The following is a 19,335-nucleotide window of genomic DNA, read 5'->3' as shown; positions in this document are numbered from 1 at the left end:
AAACTCTTTAATATTCGCAAATAAAAATTAGACACATGATATTTTATCTTCTTTTCGAGATAATCCTTTAATTGATATAAGAACCTGCTAAATAAATTAAATAAGTCAATATTAGATGATCCTATTTTACTCACTGAGAAAAGTTTTTAATTTCTTATTTGAAAACTTTTAATATTTAATTTATGAAATGCAAAATAATAGCTACACATATGATATTTTATTTTCCTTTATCATTGTTGAATATGTTGATCGATGTTATTTTATTATTTATTTTGGCAATTGATTTATTTTTTTATATATCAATTTGTATTTAAATTTAATCGGTGAAAATTTTATATTAACATTGTTTTATACATCAATTTGTATTAGTTATTTTTTTTAATTGTTTAAAAAAAAAGATTTATAAAGAGAAATTGTTTTTGTTAAAAGAAGATATTGAAAATAAAAATGTAATTTATCATATAATAAAATTTAAATTATGATTAAAAATATTAAATTATGATTATAAATAAAATGATAATCAATAAAAAATATGAAATATTTATCTATAAAATAATAAATGTGGATTTGAATACATTTCAACAATCATATTGAATATATAAATTTATTTATAAAATTAATTATTTGAAATGAATGTTTAAATAGGAATTCTACAATGACTTCAAGCTACTAAATGATTCTTGGTTCATCAAATTAGCTTATGCATACTGGATAAAAATGCCATATCCATTCATAGCTTCACTTTTATTAGATAAATAATCGGGTTCCTTTTATAACATCATTAAGTAATCACTTTCTGTACTATCATGCCTCTAAAAGATTAAATAAATCTAATATTTAATCTTATTTTTTATTAAAAAAATACTCTTTCCAAGATTGGGGTTCCCTCTTTCATTGCAGATTGTGTGTGATTAATATTTTGCCTTTTTCTAAATCTCTGTAGCTACTAGAATTATAAAAAAATGAAGTTATTTATAAAATTTTCAACTACCTCATTAAATGTTTTGCTGTAAATTCTATCTTATTTTAGCATTACAATGTTATTAGGCTCCGTATCTCAAGCCAAATGATTAATAGTGACTGTTTTAAGAAACTAATTTTTTTACTTGTTGGTGGTTTATTTGTAATTGATAATTTCTATTCTATTCTATAAATTAAATTTTCTAATAACAATTTACGCATAAAATAATAATTGATAATTAAGTGGCTATCCTGAAATAAAAAGTTAATGATAGTCACTACCAAATCAACGTATAGCAATTTTTTAAATACTAACATAATTTGCTAAATATCGACCAAAATTTATTAAAATATAATTAGACCCTTTCCATTAAATATATATGATAAAGGAATTACGGGCGAGTCCGGTCTCCTATATATCACCCCCCCCCCCAAGAACGGAACCACCATGTTAAATTAAGAAAAAAAACATTTAATAAATTAGTGCTAATCTACAATTCAACAATCACCGCTGCAATTATCCGATAAAAATAGCTTCAACATATAAATGGGAGGTAAAATTTTTTGCATTTAACAGGTATTTATCAATTAACCTTGCACATTAAATTATATTTTAACATTATGCCATTATAGATTTTAACAAAATGCAGAATTTTTTCGCATTTAAAAATATTTGCACTTAAGCGATATATGATTAAGTGGTTTTGACTGCACAAATGTTTTTACCTGTCCGCACCAATAGAAATCTATAAGAGTGATAATATATTTAGTTAATTATATAATTTTTATAACTATCATTTTAATATATATAATATTTTTTTAGCATGTTTCACTTTTAAATATGTTACACTTATATTATATTGCCAGCACTTAAGTTACCAGACATTCTCTTATAAATTTACTGAGTAAAAATAGACTGTCATAAATTTAATAATAAATTTTACTGCCTATAAAAGATTAAATACATTTTTAAAGTTATTCTAGGGTAGTTATGATAAAAAAAGCCTGATTTTTAACTTCCCTATAAAAAATTAAGCCAAAATAATATCATGTAAGCCTGGAGATTTAGATCTATTTTCTAGATCTCGAAAGCTTGCTTAATATTTATTTGGCTAATCTTTCGGGCCTTTTTTAAAAATAGACCCAAATGGGCTTTTTGACACTGCTCTATAGGTGGGAGCGGTAAACAATAGGTATAATCAATTTTATTTTGATTAATTGGAAATATACATAGACTATTCTTTTGTTTTCACATTTTTGTTTCTGTAAACTTTCTATATTTTATGGTCAACATTTATCTACAACTTTATGTAATTTTTATAGTTATTTTACAAATTCACAAAGTGATAACCCTACCCTAGATGGCATCCAAGTTATTACTTAAAAAATACTCCGGATTCACATGATCTCGATACCTCTTATATAACCATCGAAGTTAAAACCATATCCTTACTTTTAGCGCTGTAACACATTGATTATGGTTATTTTTTCCTTCTATATATATATTCATAGTTGTTTTAAATTCAATTCCGCATTTTTTTAGTATTACACAACTAAACATTATTAATATTATCTTTCAATCGGACACAAACTTCCACGTTGAATAATTATAATTCATTGCATTTAGAGTGGATTCTTTGTCATTCATATGTTTTTTACCCAAATTTAAAATTATGGAAAAACCTTATAAACAAAACGTATTTAACTCTCAATTACTTAATTCTTTAAGTAAAGATTTATCAAATGAACTTAATATATCATCTTATTTGCAACATGACTCCGAATTTCATATAAGACCATTATCTATAAGTGACTATAACAAAGGTTTAAATCATATTTTATCATTTTGAAATGTATTAATATAGGATACATATCGTTAATGAGCCAATTAACTTCAGTTGGCAACGTTGATGAAGAAATGTTTATAAGTAAATATTTTTTTATATATTAGTAATATCTAGAGCAAAAGATAATTTTTATTCAATGCTCAATTGCCCTGACACATATTATATTTGTGTTATAGAGGATACTAATAAATTGAGTGTAATAGCCTCTGGGACATTGCTAATTGAAAAAAAATTCATTCACCAATGTCTTAATGTAAGTTAAAATTACATAGATGGATTGTTAGCATTCATTTAAAAATAAATTAATATACTTACTATATTTTATTAATATAAAAATCTTGTTTTTAAGTATCAAAGTTTAGAATAGAAATAATATTATAAAATCAACCCAATACAATGAAAATACCAAATTTTAAGAAATATAATTGAACCCCTTTGAATTAGAACTTATAGCTGGAACTTTTTAAAAAATAACTTAAATTAAAAATTATGCAAATATGTTTAATTTTAGAGAGGAAGAATAGAAGACATAGTGGTTGATAAAGATTATAGACATATGAAATTTGGCAAATTGTAAAATAATACATATTTATAAATATATATGTTTTAATAGATTAGTCTCATTATTAACTGCATTAAGCAAATATTTAAATTGTTATAAAGTGTCTTTAGACTGCAAAGAAGCATTGATTCCATTTTATGAAAAAAGTGGCTATAACCTAGATTCATCTAATTATTTCATGTCAATACGTTATAAAGATTAAATACATTTATTTTATTAATCAATACACACATGTTATATTAATAACCAAATTTATTGTTCATATATTTGCATTCTTTTATGTTCGATGGATAACTATTTATAACAAAAAATTAATATATTAAAAATAGATAATGAATTACTAAACACACTATATCTCCTGTTCTATTTATGAATAACTTTTCAGCTTTGAACTTCTTTATTAGCTTTAAGCTATCATATCCAATATCTGATATATTTAAATTTGGCCTTAAAAAAATTTTAAATTTAAAAAATAAATGATCATACATAATGCTTTCCAATTCTTCAAATTTTAATGTGGATTCTTTGATAGGTATTGATAATTGTAGAATTTTTGGTAATTTGAATGTAGTCCAAATTGAATCCGATACTTTTTCGGTCATGTTTTCAAGATTAAACAAAACATGAACCTCGATAAGGTTATCATGATTTCTAAAATTTATGTCTTTCAATATTAATTCATCATCCCTTATAATCGATTAAATAATATATTGGATTGCCTATATGTTAGTGTATAATATCTACATACTTTTTAGATTTCAAGTCATTCCATTCAGAAAAATTAAGCATAATCTTAGATACCTGAATTATTGAATCCTTAATTGATATATTTATAATGCCGATTTTAATGGTTTCTTTACATGTATATGGGGCATAATACTGTAAAATGGTGTCATAAAAAACAGGTTTATGAAATGAGCTTTCGATGCAAAATGTAATATATTTTTTAAACTGTATATTTTTCTATAAATATTATACTTTTCTTTTAGTAATGGATTAATTATAATATCATGTCGTGTTTTCCCATGTTTATATGTATCGGTAAAATTTGTTTCAATTGTCAGTAAAATATTCGTGAAATGATCAATAAACGAAGAATATAAGGTTAAAAAGGGTTTTTTGTCATTTGGTAAAGTTATGTATGGACAATCTTGAATTTATATTTTTTTTAAAAAATAAAATTTAAAGTTACCAATCGACAAGCTCCTCACAATATTTTCCCATTTTTCTTTATTTTGACTTTTTTTTTCAAATTTGTAATTCGAATTCTCATTAAAAAACGTTGCGAAAATATCTTTAATACCCTTTTCTTCTGGCATATTCTGTTCGAAAAAAAAGTCGTGCATATCTTCGATACATTTTTCTAAATTTCCCTGTGGATTTAATAAAAAAAAATTTATTTAAAGTTGTACCGATTCCTGATTTTGTTAGCTGTCTGTCAATCTTGTTCCGATTCCTGGAATCACTATTTTCTAAATATTAGACAACTTCCAGAAGACAGACACAAAAACAAACAGTTTATTAGATAGAGAAGTATATGCTTATTAAGCGGGGTTTCGAAAGATATAAACATCGTTTGGATGTCGTCTTATAGGGGAGTATATAAATTTACAAATATTGAAAAATTAAGCCAGTCAATGTAGGTCATATTTCGGCCTAGCCTAATCCGTGAATCGGGTTAAACAATAATATGCACCGGGTCGAAGTTTTGAAAATGTTTTTAAAACTGATAATTAGGAAAATTTATGTCATTTTACTCATAAAAAATTATTAAGGATTGGGCTAAAAAACCCCATAGAATCAAATGTAGGTATAAATATAATTACTAAGTTCCTATTATACGTTTTATTGAATTAAATTAATTCTGGACTAAATGAAATCGAAATTTTTTTTATTTAGCCTTGTAATATTTTTTAAGTATATACATTTTATATTCGGTAAATATTGATTTGACAAGAGAAAATCAGGTTAAAAATAATAATAATATTTATAAAATTACATTTTTAATAATTACTTGATAACAATTGTTATTTAAGAGCGATATGTTTTTATTATCGTTATCGATGCCCTGCAATTCGCTAATGATCGTAATCATAATGCTGAATAATGTGCGGTAACCCTGGACATTTTTGGTCAAAACCTACAATATTTAAAACATTGATATTTTTTATCATAATTCTATATTTAAATCAGAAGAGACGCACAATACTCGAATGATAATTAACTCTCATAAATTATAAAAAAATATTTTTTAGCCTACATTAAGCTTAATTGATATTTTTATAAAAAAATACAAATTAGTAAACCAATAAAAATAGAAATTCACGAAGAAGTAAAAAATAGAAATTCACGAAGAAGTATACAAATATATAAATATAATAATTTTAAATTCATTTGTGTATACTCCGACGAGAATCCATGTAAACTTCGAACGCAGGGTTAACTGATACTTTTTTGATCAATATCATAATACTTACCTAGAATGACGATTAATTTAATAAAATACATTTTGAAGCCTCGTTGAATATAAGTCAGCTGGTGTTACGCCATTTTGTTTAAAAAAGTTTTAATATAAACTGTTTATATAGAAACCCAAAATGGCGTGCTACCAACTGATTTCTATTGACACACATTTAAATGAGTGAATCATCAGTCTAAGTGTTATAGGTTTTAGTATCGGCTAAAAAATGTGGAATTGGTGGATCTTTAAATTCAATCCTAATTATTCGCTTGAAATTTGGACAAATTTTTCATTTATACACTTTGTAATAGGGGGTCATTACTATGAAACTTTTTTCGCAAATGTCGATTGCCGCTAATAGATTTCAGCAAATAGAATTTCCCACCCTAAACTAAGGAGAACACGGCTTGACGAAAAATAACAGAAAATGATGATCGAAATGTTGAGGGGGACAAGGATTCGTCAAATGTAATGAAGCTATACTGGGACTAGCAGATGTTCCTCAAATAAATGCAAACGCCACAAAACTCTAGTCTGCATTGTTGCCAAAATTTATATCATTAACCCTTTATATCACAGTGACGTACCTTAAAGCATTTAATGAAATCAACTAGGATATGGTAGGGCTAGATTATAAATGATACATAATAAATATTTTATATTACTCAAGGAAGGTATAGAGCTAGCCTGGGATTACATATGAATTGATGCTTTTGTTGCCAGCAATCAATTCCCTTAGGAAACCTATCCAAAATGGAAATTACAAAAAATATTCTTGCATTTTAAAAAAAACGAATTAATTTAATTAGTCATAATCACTTTACACTACATATACAGTTCGCGTAAATTCGCGGCGAAGTATGTAAAATATGCGTATTTTTGTATACTTAGCAGCAAATTCGCGATAACTGTTAATGCAGAGTAAGGGCAACTTTGGACTAAAAACGAACAAATTTTTTTAAAGATCGTAGATCGAAATAACTACACCTATAACAGAAAAAATCGAACTCGAAAATAAAGATATTTTAAAAAAAAATTGCTAAGCAATTAATTCGCGGTAAGATCCTTTTTTTATGATAAAAAGTTTTTTGGTAACTACATGAAAAAAATGTAACCTTATTACTTTGAGGCAATCGAACCAAATTTCAAATTTTTTTTGTTAACCAACAGCAACAATCCACGTGGCTCCATATATTTCAAAGTGGATTGAATTTTTAGGAAGTAGTGCTAATATAAAAAAAAATTGTTATCTCCAAATCATCTTCTGTCATATAGACAGTCACCCAAAACAAAAAGGCCAAGTCAATATAAAAATATTAAATCTATATTTAGTAGAATCCTCAGTTTTTTTGTTTTCTAATGAATTTGATAATTTTTTAAATTAATTTCATTTTACATCTAAATAAGTGCGTCCAAAGTTGAGTTATAAAAGAAAACGCATAAAGCTTCTTCCTCGAAATTTATGGTGAATTTTTTATTATTATTATTCTCGGATAAAGTTTTTCTTTTAAACGGAGATTTAAATCGCATCAACATTTCTATAATTTAATTATATACAAATAAGAACGGATAAAAACAAATATATTTATCTACATTTCGAAAATAGTTTATTTCAAGCTAAAAAAAAGTGCTGTAATAAGTGCAAATTCTTAGATGAGTTGAATTAGGGATGCAAGATATTTTTTTATCGTATAAGACAGATTTTTTGCCTTTTTAGAATATTGGTTATCGGCCAATATTATTAAATTTTCCTAAAGGATCCGATTAAATTTTTTATTATTAAAGAAAATATAATTATGTGCAAGTCAAAGACCAGCACGACCGGCCTGGGCCGCATTCTAATTTTTTTAAAAATAACCGGGTCGGGCTTAAAAAAAATTTTTTAATGGCCGGGCTGTATATTTTAAATCAATTTTAAAAATACGGGCCGGCCGTGCAAATGGTACCTCTGCAGGTCTCTGGTATAAATTAAGCAAATTCTCGTATAAAATTAGTGATAAATTAAAAAAATACATAAATAATTTATAAGGATGTTTATGATTTTAAAGCTAATTGATCATAAATATACTAATTGGGATTCTCTACTTTCTACACGATAGAAAAACTTTTGGAGCAACAAAAACATTTGACTATATAAATATATGATCAATATTTGTATATTTTTAGATTGATGAGTATCACTGAATAAATATAAAAATTTTACAGTAGTATTATTTTAAATGACTTATGTTATGGTTATAAAATAATAGATGATGGCATACTAAAGGAATATGTATATATTAAAAAATTAAAATATATTAATGAACAAAATCAGATTCTTAATATCGGATCGGTAATCGGTCGATATCAATTTATTATCGTATACCTACAAAAAAAATAGGCGATTCGATTCGTCGAATATTCAATTCGAAAATTAAATTCTTTAAATAGATTATTAACATTTTAAAAAAGTGATTTATGATTTGGGAAAAGGTAAAAAAAATTCCCCAAGCAACCTGTTAAATATTTAAGAATATTCAAATAATTTTAAATATTTATGAATAAAAAAATATTCGATAGCTAATACAATTTTCTTATTAGTATTCGATTCAAAAAATCGAATTATTTGTTTTAAACATAATCGGTAATAACGTATCGACCCCTAAAAAGTAGTATCAGTACATCCCCAACCAATAATACTCTTTTATTCATTTTAGATATGTGTACAAATATTTTCGATTTTTATTTTGAGAGAAACTTTGGTTGTATTCTAGTTCTGCATCGTCTTTAAAAAAGTTTTCCTTCAGTTTCATTTTCAATATGAATGGCGCTCATTTTTTATTTCCTAGTGATAGCACACAAATTTATTTTAATGTTGATTTTTTACATTTTACTGCTTAATAAATAAAAGCATTTGTATATTTTTTTAAATCGTAAATAAATATAAATACATTTTAATTTTCAATTTTTAAAAATTATTCAAATAAATACAAAAAATAATTATTTTTAGTTAATATTCTAAATACAAGTATTCGCTATACTGTCTAACCCTGCCAGTATGAAAAAAAATGAAAAAAAAACTAAATTTGTATCCATTTTAGCGATTTGGATGCACTAATATAAAAGAATACCAAATCAAGCATACTAGTGACCTCTGACAGGTATAAAAGTTTTAATATAATAATACGTTGATCGGTATTGCAATTAAAATCAAAATCTAATTAAAAAAATCTTTTTTTTTGTTCCCAAAAATCCTTATTAAAAATTGAAGACAATGTTGAAGTTTCTTTATTACTCGAAAACTTATAATATATTAACTAATTATAACGTGTTTTCCAAAAATCCTGAATTTGTTTTTAAATTTTCATAATAAAATTGAGATAATTTTTAAAAAATGTAATAAACTTTTCTCATTTCCATTATTTTCATTTTAAAACCACCTAAATCTTCAATGAATGCCTGAGCGAAGTTATTAGTAGTATCAATAAGATCATCACTCCCTAATGGCTTCTTACCTTTTAAAGGAATTTTGAATTGATATATAAAATTTATTATTCAAGTATTAAAAAAATATTTGGCCGCCTGAGAATTAAAATATTCTATCTCCACTTTTTTATTTTATAGGAGAGTAATTTTAAAAATAAGTATTTATTGTTTTCAATAGGATGGATATCCTAGTATCGGATTTAATTCGAGTTATTTTTATAAATATTTCGAATTTTTTAATGTAAATAGAATGGTTATAATTATAAAAATTGATTTGTGTAAAAAAGTCATTTGATAAAAAGTGGATATAGAATAACCAAATTATCATACGACGATTTGTAAGAAAGTCGAAACGCGAAAAACATTATCACAACGAGAATGTTCATAGATTCATTATCATTTAGTGTTTCTTTTTTTTATTGTAATATGTATTTCAGAATGGTGTAGATAACCTCTCTAATATTTATGATTCCAAACATGGGGTAGGTATTTCTAAACATTATGGAAAACATTCCCGAATCTCAGTAAGGGTAAAATAATTCCCCGGAAAAAAATCCCTAATAATAATTCTTAGAAAATAACTCTCCGGAATTGATTTTCTCAAAATTTGTAAATATATTATTTGAGGATTTTTATTACATGGATATATTATTTATAGGGAATTTTTTCTTCTATTTTATTAATTTTGTAATGTTTAAATCTTAAAAAACGGGGATTTTTTTTTCCGGGGAATTATTTACCTAGGTTCAATAAAGTCAGATTTTTTAAATTAAAAAATAAATAAACGCAGAGCTGTTAAAAAAAGACATCTGACGTTAAATATATATTATGTTATAGTTTGTATAAATTTACGATTGGTTTTAATTCTTTGAAAAGAAAATTTGTTGATAATTTTGGTTAAATCTTGCTCCTTTTTTTTTAAAACGCGGAACATTGCCTTGATTCACAGTTCGTGCGAATAAGCGGCGAAGTATGCAAAATTATCATATTTTATATACTTTATTTCGCCGCGAATTCGCTCCAACTGTGAATGCATAATTAGATTGACCCTTTTATATTTATTTTCACTTATTATTAATTACTCATCTATAACCAATAAAGAATAACGAATAAAGTATTTTTTAATAACCTGTAAAAAATGGATAGTATCTTTCAACGTTCAAGGATGCGCCTTTAATTACACCGATATTTTGAGACAAAATATAACAAGTAGTATCTAAAACTTGGAGTAAATTCAATATTTTGGAATAATTGTATTCCAATAATTCGAGAATGTCAGAAATCTCTTTAAAAGTCAATTGTTTCTCGAAATAATGTTTCAATCTATCGTCGCCAATTCCCATGAAAATTAATTCCAACAAATCTTCGTAAACGTTACCTGATAAAAAATAAATAAGATAACTTATAAAAAATAGTTCAATATTACATGTCGGCTCTTGATTGAATAGAGGTTCTAACTTAGCGTTAATGTCAAGAACATATGATTCCCAAACGTCTCTGATCGTGTAAATTACATCGCCCATTAGACCGATAACAGCAAATAGACCATTTTGGTCAAATAGCAAATGGCTCAGTTTAACGATTTCTTCGTTAAATTCGTTAAACAAATTGCTTGTTACGATTACTAACATTGGCAAAGAATAAATATAAAATAAGCTATAACCGAATACAATTTAAGAATACTTATAAAAGTTTATAATCGTGAGACATATCTTTGAATGATAAAATGTCTAAGAATCCAAGATTAATACGTGAATGGGGGGGGGGGGGTCATACGTAGTGTTTTAATTTTAATACAATAAATAAGGGAAAATTGAAATTACAACAAAAAACAAGGTAGGAACCAAAGCCATTTTCAATTATCAATCCATATATTTTTTTTATTAAAAAATCGTATTCCCAAAATTTTAGAACCCTGCAAATCTATCAACTGATGATGATTTAAGACCTAACGTTGATCATTTTCTCCTGGGCCATGGACAAATTTCTAATCTGAGACTATACAAACTATACATGTGTCTCAGCCTTTTTAACAAATACTAACAGCTACCTGATTAACTTAGCATAGGCCAAAAAATTAACATATATAAAAAGCTTAGCAACTTTATGTCCTTTCCAATTGCAACGACGGTTTGCACCTATCACATTCACTTTTTTAAGAAATTTAGCTTATAAAATAAAAATATCAACACTTTTAACTTATTTCTTAGGCAGAATATACAATCACAAAATTTATTTAACTGTTCCTTTTTAAGAAGTTTTACAATTAAATATAATTTTTTATAGAATAATTTTAAGCTTTAAAAAAAATTAATGAGAATAATTCATTATATTTATTTATTAATCAATGATATTAGAACGTTAAAAAAATTCAAATTTTCTTAACACCTTCATTTTTCCCTCCGCCTAAAGCCATTTACAAACAAAACGTTTTTTCAAAGCGTTTTTCGAGGCACGTTTTCGTAAATTTTTTTACTTCCAAATAAACAATTTTTATAATACAGTTGATTTTATATTAAAATTTAATAAATAATTTGTGCAAAAAGTACTGTCCTCAGAAATGGGAATAATGCTACTTTAAAGATAATATTATTTACTTATTAATATAAAAAGCATAAGCATATATATCGTTTATTTTGAGTAATTATAAGAATTAATTTCTATATTTAAATAAATTCGGGCCGGGCCGGTAAAATTTTTCTAAAAAATTTCGGGTTCAGGCTGGGCAAAACTTTATAAAAATAATTTCGGGCCGGGCTTGAAAAATTAGGCCCTGCAGATCACTAAAGTATATACAGGGCCAAATTGTTTTCAAATAGACTAAACAATAAGCAAACTGAATATTTAAAGGGATAATATATCTAAGAGAAAGATAAGAATTTTAAATAGATTACTTTTATTAAAATATTTTTCACCAAATAAGTTTATATATTTTTATTATTAATTTTACATTAATGGCATAAAATACATGTTTTACAATATTGAATTAAGAGATACAAAAAAGAAAAAATAAGGGATAAAATGGAAAATCTAGGGATGCTACTATAAAAAATTAAAATTATGGCATTCCACACAACTTGTAAAAAATAATTCAAGGTTTTTATCTGTAAATATGTAATTGTTTATAATATTTTAATAAATATATTATGTAAATTGTATAATATTTCTATATTAATTTATGAAAATTGTAAAAAAAAATATTTCAATAACAACACATCTAGCTAAGATTTGTAATTGCTCTAAGATATTATGGGATAGATTAAATATCTGATCTGCTAATTCATATCAATAATGATTATTAGTTATCTAATAATTCTAATTATCATAATTTCCGTAAATTCATTGATTACCTTATTTTAATTTAATAACTGAAATATATGAATAAATATATTTATCAGAGACCTTGCGTATTTTAATTTTCTAAATATACCAAAAAATAAATTTTTTTTTAAAAAAAATTACCTGGGTCGTATATTTTAAAACCGAATGTTTTAAATCGCCATTATTAACTAAATGTAATATATTTTCAAAAAATCCGAGCCGGGCAGATAATATAAAACGTGGTGCAAACCAAAATTTTTTTTAAACAAAATCCAGGCCGGACTGTACAAATGATACTTCTACAGATATTTATAACAAATAATTATGCTTTAAAATTAAAATATCCTTTGATTAAACATTATAGATAAAAAGGTGATGAGTAAACTAAACAAGATATGATGCAATTTCAAACTATTTTACCTTTAGCATATAATACACAATTTATATACTACTTTATTTGAGTAAGTATATGTTTCACCTGATTTAAAATTATTGCATAATATAGTATTTAAAAAAAACCTTTTCACTTCAATCGTGTAAATACTTCATTTAATCGTTAAAAATATCAAATAATTTATTTGCTGAGTATTATCAGCAATATAAGATTTGCAATCATATTTTAAAAAAGCAAAATCACATGCATTAAAAAAAAGAAGTTGTGTTTGGGAGGATATATATATTAATCTGTTTTTGTTTTTTCTTGTTTTGGAAAAAAACGTTGTTTGGAAATGGCCTAATTTTTTTGTTTAGCTGTAAATTAAAAGACATTTCTAAAATTTATACCTATATTTTCGGTATCAAATGGATCATTCGCAGTGAGACATTGAATAAACATATACTTCATGTCTGATGACCATTCTGGGAAGAAAACCTTTTTTATTTCCTTTCAAAATAAAATAGTGTATATATATATATAATATACAAATATAACTAAATTTTGGTAAAACTAATGTTAAATTTCTAATAAATATATAACTTGTATAATAATATATAACTTATAATAAAATTGGGTGCCAATTTTTAAATTTACATTTTTTCTTATAGAAATAGAGTTAGTACCCCATAATGTTTAGAAAATAAAATGTTCAAAAAAACAACAATATATATTAGTTTTAAATGAGAATTTGTTCGAAAGAACGATAAAAATAGGGGTATTGATATTTTTTTATATGATGTTCGAATTGTATGAGAACAAACTATAAATAATATTGTTTACGTATTTTGTGCTCTCAAAATAAAAGTTTCCGTTCGATAACAATGGAAAACCTTGTACATAATTAATTAGTAGTTTATAATAAAAAGAGATATTAATTTATCAGGTTTTATATAATTTCCACAGTTTAAAAAAAAAATTAGGATATAATATATACACATAATTTTTTCAATTTAGTGCTTAGAGATGTAAATTTTTAGGGAAACTATAATTAAGGGAAATTTCCCTTTGGAAACCGGAAGGTAGGTCAATATTGATTTTTTCCATGTTTTATTGAAGAGATTATCAACATATTATTTGAACAAGTATGATATAATTTCAATTGTGTTGTTCGTTATCTTCATTTGAAGATTAAAATTTACGGTTTTTATAAATTTTTAATCTATAGTTTTGCATTGTAAGAGATTTGAGATTGATTTATAATTTTTAAATATCTCCCTGATATAAATAAATGCCCGAGGAACGACAAATAAATTGGATTTATCGGCTTACATCATCTATTTATATATAAATGACTTTTATGATGTATACAGGATCGTTTAAAAAAAAACTATCATTATGAAGAAGAGTAAGTTTCTTATCTCAAAAAATTAAAATATCCAAATATTGCCATCATTTTTTCGTAAATAAGATATTAATCAATATATCTGTTCAACGAGTTAGGCTAAGCAACTTCAAGAAAACAATCCAATTTTTATTTCTAAGTAGTTGTTTTTCTTTAAATGTTGAGAACAGAATTGTGTTGGATTTTACATATTTTATAAGACTTTTGACCCTTGCTACTAAAATTTGAATTGGTAATATTTTATATGCTAATTTTAAAACCAAATAAAGTTCATAAACTGCTTACCAAATTCATTCAATAGTTGGATATATATTTTTTACAAATATCCATGCCTTCTTCAAATTGCATTATCAGTTATTAAGGTGTTTATTTTTGTGTTTCCTATCTCTTTATTTAATTTAATAAATTTATTTGATATATATTCTCCAATATGCATATTGGTCCCTATTTCAATTTATTTAAAAAATAAAGGGGGGGGGGGGAAGGTTGCTATAATAAAATTTATGAGGCATTTTCTTCAACCATAATGAAGGTTAAATGTTTATTTTAATCTAATCATTAGTTATTATTTTTTTAATAATTGAATTCACTGTTTAACAAATTTTTAAGTAAATACATAATTTATTCTAATCGCCGGGGTGGCCTAGTAGTACATGATGTATTCTTGGAAACTGAAGGTCCCAGGTTCAATTCTGGTAGGGAAATTAAAAATTCCAGGTTTTTCATTGATGATGGATGTGTATAGACATATGATATTATGAATCTCTGAGCTGAGAAATGCCACCCTGGTTACCGACAGGCTTAGACAGCCGGGTGCTAGGATACTTGTTCAATAAACCAAATAAGATGACCAGCTGATCTCATGAACGAGGATGATAACGTTGGCCAGTGCTAGGTTAATCGTGACCTCAGGGGCTGTTCAAGCACAATGTTTACCAAGCTACAATGGACTTGATAACGATACTCCGATGGGAGATCCATCGGGATTGATACTCTGGTGGGAGATCAATTACAATGGAATCGATAAAAATACTCCGATGGGATATCTGTCGATATTGATACTTTGGTATGAGATATAGATACATTGGCCTCGATAGCGATACTCCAGTGGGAGATCCAAATGGAATTGATAAGAATACGGAAATATAAATGAGATAAAAATATATAGCAGGAGTAATAAAGTGGAGAGATATTGAAGGAGCTTACTATATTACATAATTCAACTATTATTAATTTTATTGTTTTAAAAATTAGATAAAACCAAACAATATTACTATATTTATCAGAGACTAGCAGGCCTAGTCCTAAGCTCAGGCACATGAGCAGGGCCGAATTTTAAATATACCCAGGATGGGTCTAAAAAATTTATTTTAAATACCAGGGCTGAGCCTAACATTTTATAAAAAATACCAAGGCTGGGCCAAGTATTTTAAATCGCCATTATTAACAATAAAAATTAAAAATAAATATATTTTAAAAAAAATTTTAGGGCTGGACCTGAAACTATAAAATCAGGGCAGTTTTTTTTTAAATCGGAGCTGGGCTGTGCAAATGGTATCTCTACAGGTCTCTGATATTTATTATTCTTAGGCAAATAAATATAAAAAACCATGGGAAAATCGATTGTCAGCAACAAAAAAAGTCCATAGGCATAAACTCTAATTTGAGGTTGGTTATCACGAATTGTATGTACATGGAACAAGACAAGTTTATCATCCCCAAAAATATTACTGATGGTATGATGATAATTGATGAACATGTTTTCCTGTGATGAATGATCATGTAGTGGTGTTTCGTCTTTTCGATTTATCAAGAAGCCAGGGGGGAAATTGTTTTTTATTGTTGCCAAAGTGGGAAAGAAATTAACGGTTTCTTCTAGGAATTCATTCTATAAATATATATATATAAATATATGGAATGGATCAATAAATTCATAATATAAAAATTAGTTTATATTTGTGAAAGTATTAATTTTTTTATTGACTGACTTTAATTATTAATTTTATTAGTCATTATATTTCTATAAAATAGGTGCTATATACACCCTAAAGCCTCAATTTAGTAAGAAATTTTTTTCTTATATATAATTTTATTTTTAGAAAAAGTTTTATGTTGATTGTTTAATCATTTTGAAACAAATAAGCTAATATCTAATATGGAATGGTCACTAATTTTATAAAATCCTATTCTTTAATGGTTATCAGATAAAACACAAAAAATTGGGGATTCCAATAGAAAGAGGGAGTTTTTATAATATGTTTCAAAAATATCTAAACTATGTAGAATTTGGTAATTGAGTTAGTAGATATCGACTTTTAAAAAGAGTGTGGTAGTCTACTAGTGAATTTTTAAGTATCATCAATATATAGAAATTATTTAAAAAACTGCAAAATAATGTTTAAATTATTTAGTCCTTTGGATGTGCCTTTAAAAAATCTTAAACTAAATTCTCCCACATATAAAAAAGGGACAATGACTTATGAGTTCAAAGAATCCGGGACTAATAAAAATTATCAGGTTAATGCAATTTCATTTATAATATAATTATTTTATGTAGAGATATGCCAGGTCCAATTTTTCTACTGGTAATAGTTACAAATCTAAAAAAAAATTCAATTTCATGGTTAGACCCATTTTAAGATCTTATAAAAAAGGTGAACACTCTTATATATAGAATGCAAATTCAATTTAAAAAAAATTATACTAAAATTTATTAGTATATTCAACAGTAAAATGGTCATATTAATGGATGGTATTCAATATTTTATCCATCTATATTATATATATTGTGTTATAACCACTTTTTAAAATTATTAATTTTTTTCATATTATAAATAGAAGAATGTAAAAAAATAATTTTGATTAATAAATGTTCATTAAAAATATAGGTGTTTATATATATATTATATAGAATAGATTAAAATCTGGCTGGTTATTTTAAAGAAAAAAACCTAGCAGATTCAAAAAGAAGATCTAAGCAAAGGCTGTTCCCAGATTTGGGATCTAGTATATCTCTAGTTTTAAAAATTTTAAAACATAAGAAAAACCTCATTTAAAACATTTATTTCTTGAAAAGTATTAAAATAATTTCCCATATAACATTTCCAATTAAAATATTCAATATCATCATGTATATTTAATGTGTATATATTAATTCCATTTCCAACTGTTAAGAATTGAACTAAATGTTGATTGTGATAACCAACTGATAAAACTATTTAACTTGTTAACAGGTATAAATATTATAATTATTAACTTTTGCCATCTGGTCTCCATTTTATATTAACAATTTTGCTACTTTTCTTAGGAGGTTTATGCAACCATATATGTTTTTGAGAATATAATCGTTGAGTAAAGACCTTAAATATAAAAAAGTGCATTTACAGGGAATAATTGTATATATATATAAATCCTTACACAGCTTAAATAATTGGTAAAGATGAATTAGTTTAACACAAAAATTATTATATTATGTTAAAAGCCATAAAAATACAAATAAAGGTATAAAATTTTACTTTAATAGGTCAATGTATAAATAATTAATTAAATCTTATTAATTATCTAATATAAACTTCATTTTCTGAGTTTGCAAGAGCAGCAATATCCATAATAGGATTCCATTCAAGGAATAATATCTTTGAAGTGAATTTTTTATCATCAATGCAATCGTATGGAAGCATTTAAATATTGCGGCATTATATCAATGAATGTCATTGCATTATTTATATGAGTGATTGATGTTTTTTATATTTTATTTATTTATGAGGTATCTCTTTATCTTTAATAACTTCTTCATGCAGTTTGGTAACAATCATATATCTTAAAAAATTCTAATATAAAATTGTGTTATTTGTATGCAAATTAAATTAATTATTTTCTACAGTAGTAGAGTGTTATTAATCTGGATGCTAAAAATGTTAAATGGCATTAAAAGCTGGTTTTATCTGAGAAAAATTAACAAAACACATTTAAGTATAAACAATTTTAGTGTTACTAATCGACTGAGTCGAAAAGATTTAGTCGAAGAGTGAGCCAAATTTTGGGTTGAAATAATCGACCCAAACTGACTTGAGTTATGAACTCGAGTCGTGAACTCAAATCGGCTCGAAGTGAACAGGGTTGCCAGATCTCCTCCTCTTTCCGCCAACAGTGGGAGACTCCAGAAATTTTTTAGTTTATTCGTAGACATTACTCCTCCGCAAAAATCAAAAATCTACCCCAATTTTAAAATTTCTCCTGCACATTTTTTTTAGCATTTTAACATTTTTATTATATAAATAATAATTTTGCGAAATACTAATTGATTATTTTTATTTTCTAAAATAAATTTTAAAAATTTATTTAAAACATGTCTAGTTTGTAAAATTTTTTCTTCCTTACCTTAATCATATGCAATAATAAATCACATCATTCGTTCATATTTTCTCATTTTCATGTGTGTTTGTCATTGTAGAACTAGGCCCTTAATTATCACGTTTAAATACATTGTTAACGACTCTAAGATAAGTGAATTGTGTTAGAACATAAATATAAAAGGCTATCATGAATGTTTTGGAACCTGAATTCAGGAGGTCAATTTTTGACTATTTGAAAGATGAGCATCCATATGTAATTCTAACAGATGCTATAATAGGGGAAATATTAAAACATTTCCTTTGATCCTTCGCTATTTCAATAAAAATAAGAACTATTTTATTTTTTTCCCTCAGAAAGTAAAGAATCTAAAAACATAGCTTAACCGTATAATGGTAAATATAGCAGATTCGGGATTATCAATGAGTAGCATGTCCGCTATCTGTGCTGATAATGCTTCAGTGAATTTTATCAAAAATCAGAGTGTATATACAGAATATAGGCATCACAATGCCAATTTAATTACAATGTGCTTTATATGCCATACTACCTAATTCTTGCAAGAAGGCAATGAATGTATTATGTATG

The 19,335-nt window shown here is 25.5% G+C and overlaps 2 protein-coding genes across 3 annotated transcripts; one reads left to right on the top strand and one right to left on the bottom strand.

Annotated features, from left to right (window-relative positions):
• The first annotated feature begins 2,597 nt into the window (after positions 1 to 2,597).
• Positions 2,598 to 3,960, top strand: LOC135922184 (glucosamine 6-phosphate N-acetyltransferase-like). Of its 2 annotated transcripts, none has more exons than XM_065456608.1 (5): positions 2,598 to 2,769; positions 2,826 to 2,888; positions 2,930 to 3,060; positions 3,319 to 3,380; positions 3,421 to 3,960. In XM_065456608.1, the coding sequence occupies exons 1-5, from the start codon at positions 2,634 to 2,636 to the stop codon at positions 3,569 to 3,571; spliced, it is 543 nt and encodes a 180-aa protein (XP_065312680.1). In that variant the 5' UTR covers positions 2,598 to 2,633; the 3' UTR covers positions 3,572 to 3,960. The 2 variants fall into 2 exon arrangements, with proteins under 2 accessions (XP_065312680.1, XP_065312679.1); XM_065456607.1 differs by having other exon boundaries at positions 2,598 to 2,784.
• On the bottom strand, positions 3,622 to 18,074 carry LOC135930778 (anaphase-promoting complex subunit 4-like). The gene is made up of 13 exons (XM_065467566.1): positions 17,967 to 18,074; positions 17,651 to 17,753; positions 17,442 to 17,608; positions 16,004 to 16,282; positions 13,400 to 13,499; positions 10,722 to 10,919; positions 10,425 to 10,673; positions 9,215 to 9,324; positions 5,384 to 5,509; positions 4,562 to 4,742; positions 4,348 to 4,519; positions 3,711 to 3,816; positions 3,622 to 3,663 (listed from the first exon to the last, which is right to left on the bottom strand). Exons 1-13 carry the CDS (start codon positions 18,072 to 18,074, stop codon positions 3,622 to 3,624), a joined length of 1,941 nt encoding a protein of 646 aa, XP_065323638.1.
• Between the last annotated feature and the right edge of the window lie 1,261 nt (positions 18,075 to 19,335).

Source organism: Gordionus sp. m RMFG-2023, chromosome 1, assembly GCF_954871325.1.
Source record: "Gordionus sp. m RMFG-2023 chromosome 1, tfGorSpeb1-WG-v2, whole genome shotgun sequence".
Lineage (NCBI taxonomy): Eukaryota > Metazoa > Nematomorpha > Gordioida > Chordodea > Parachordodidae > Gordionus > Gordionus sp. m RMFG-2023.
Note: the sequence above shows the minus strand (reverse complement) of the source record. Positions and strands in the feature narration are given on the sequence as shown.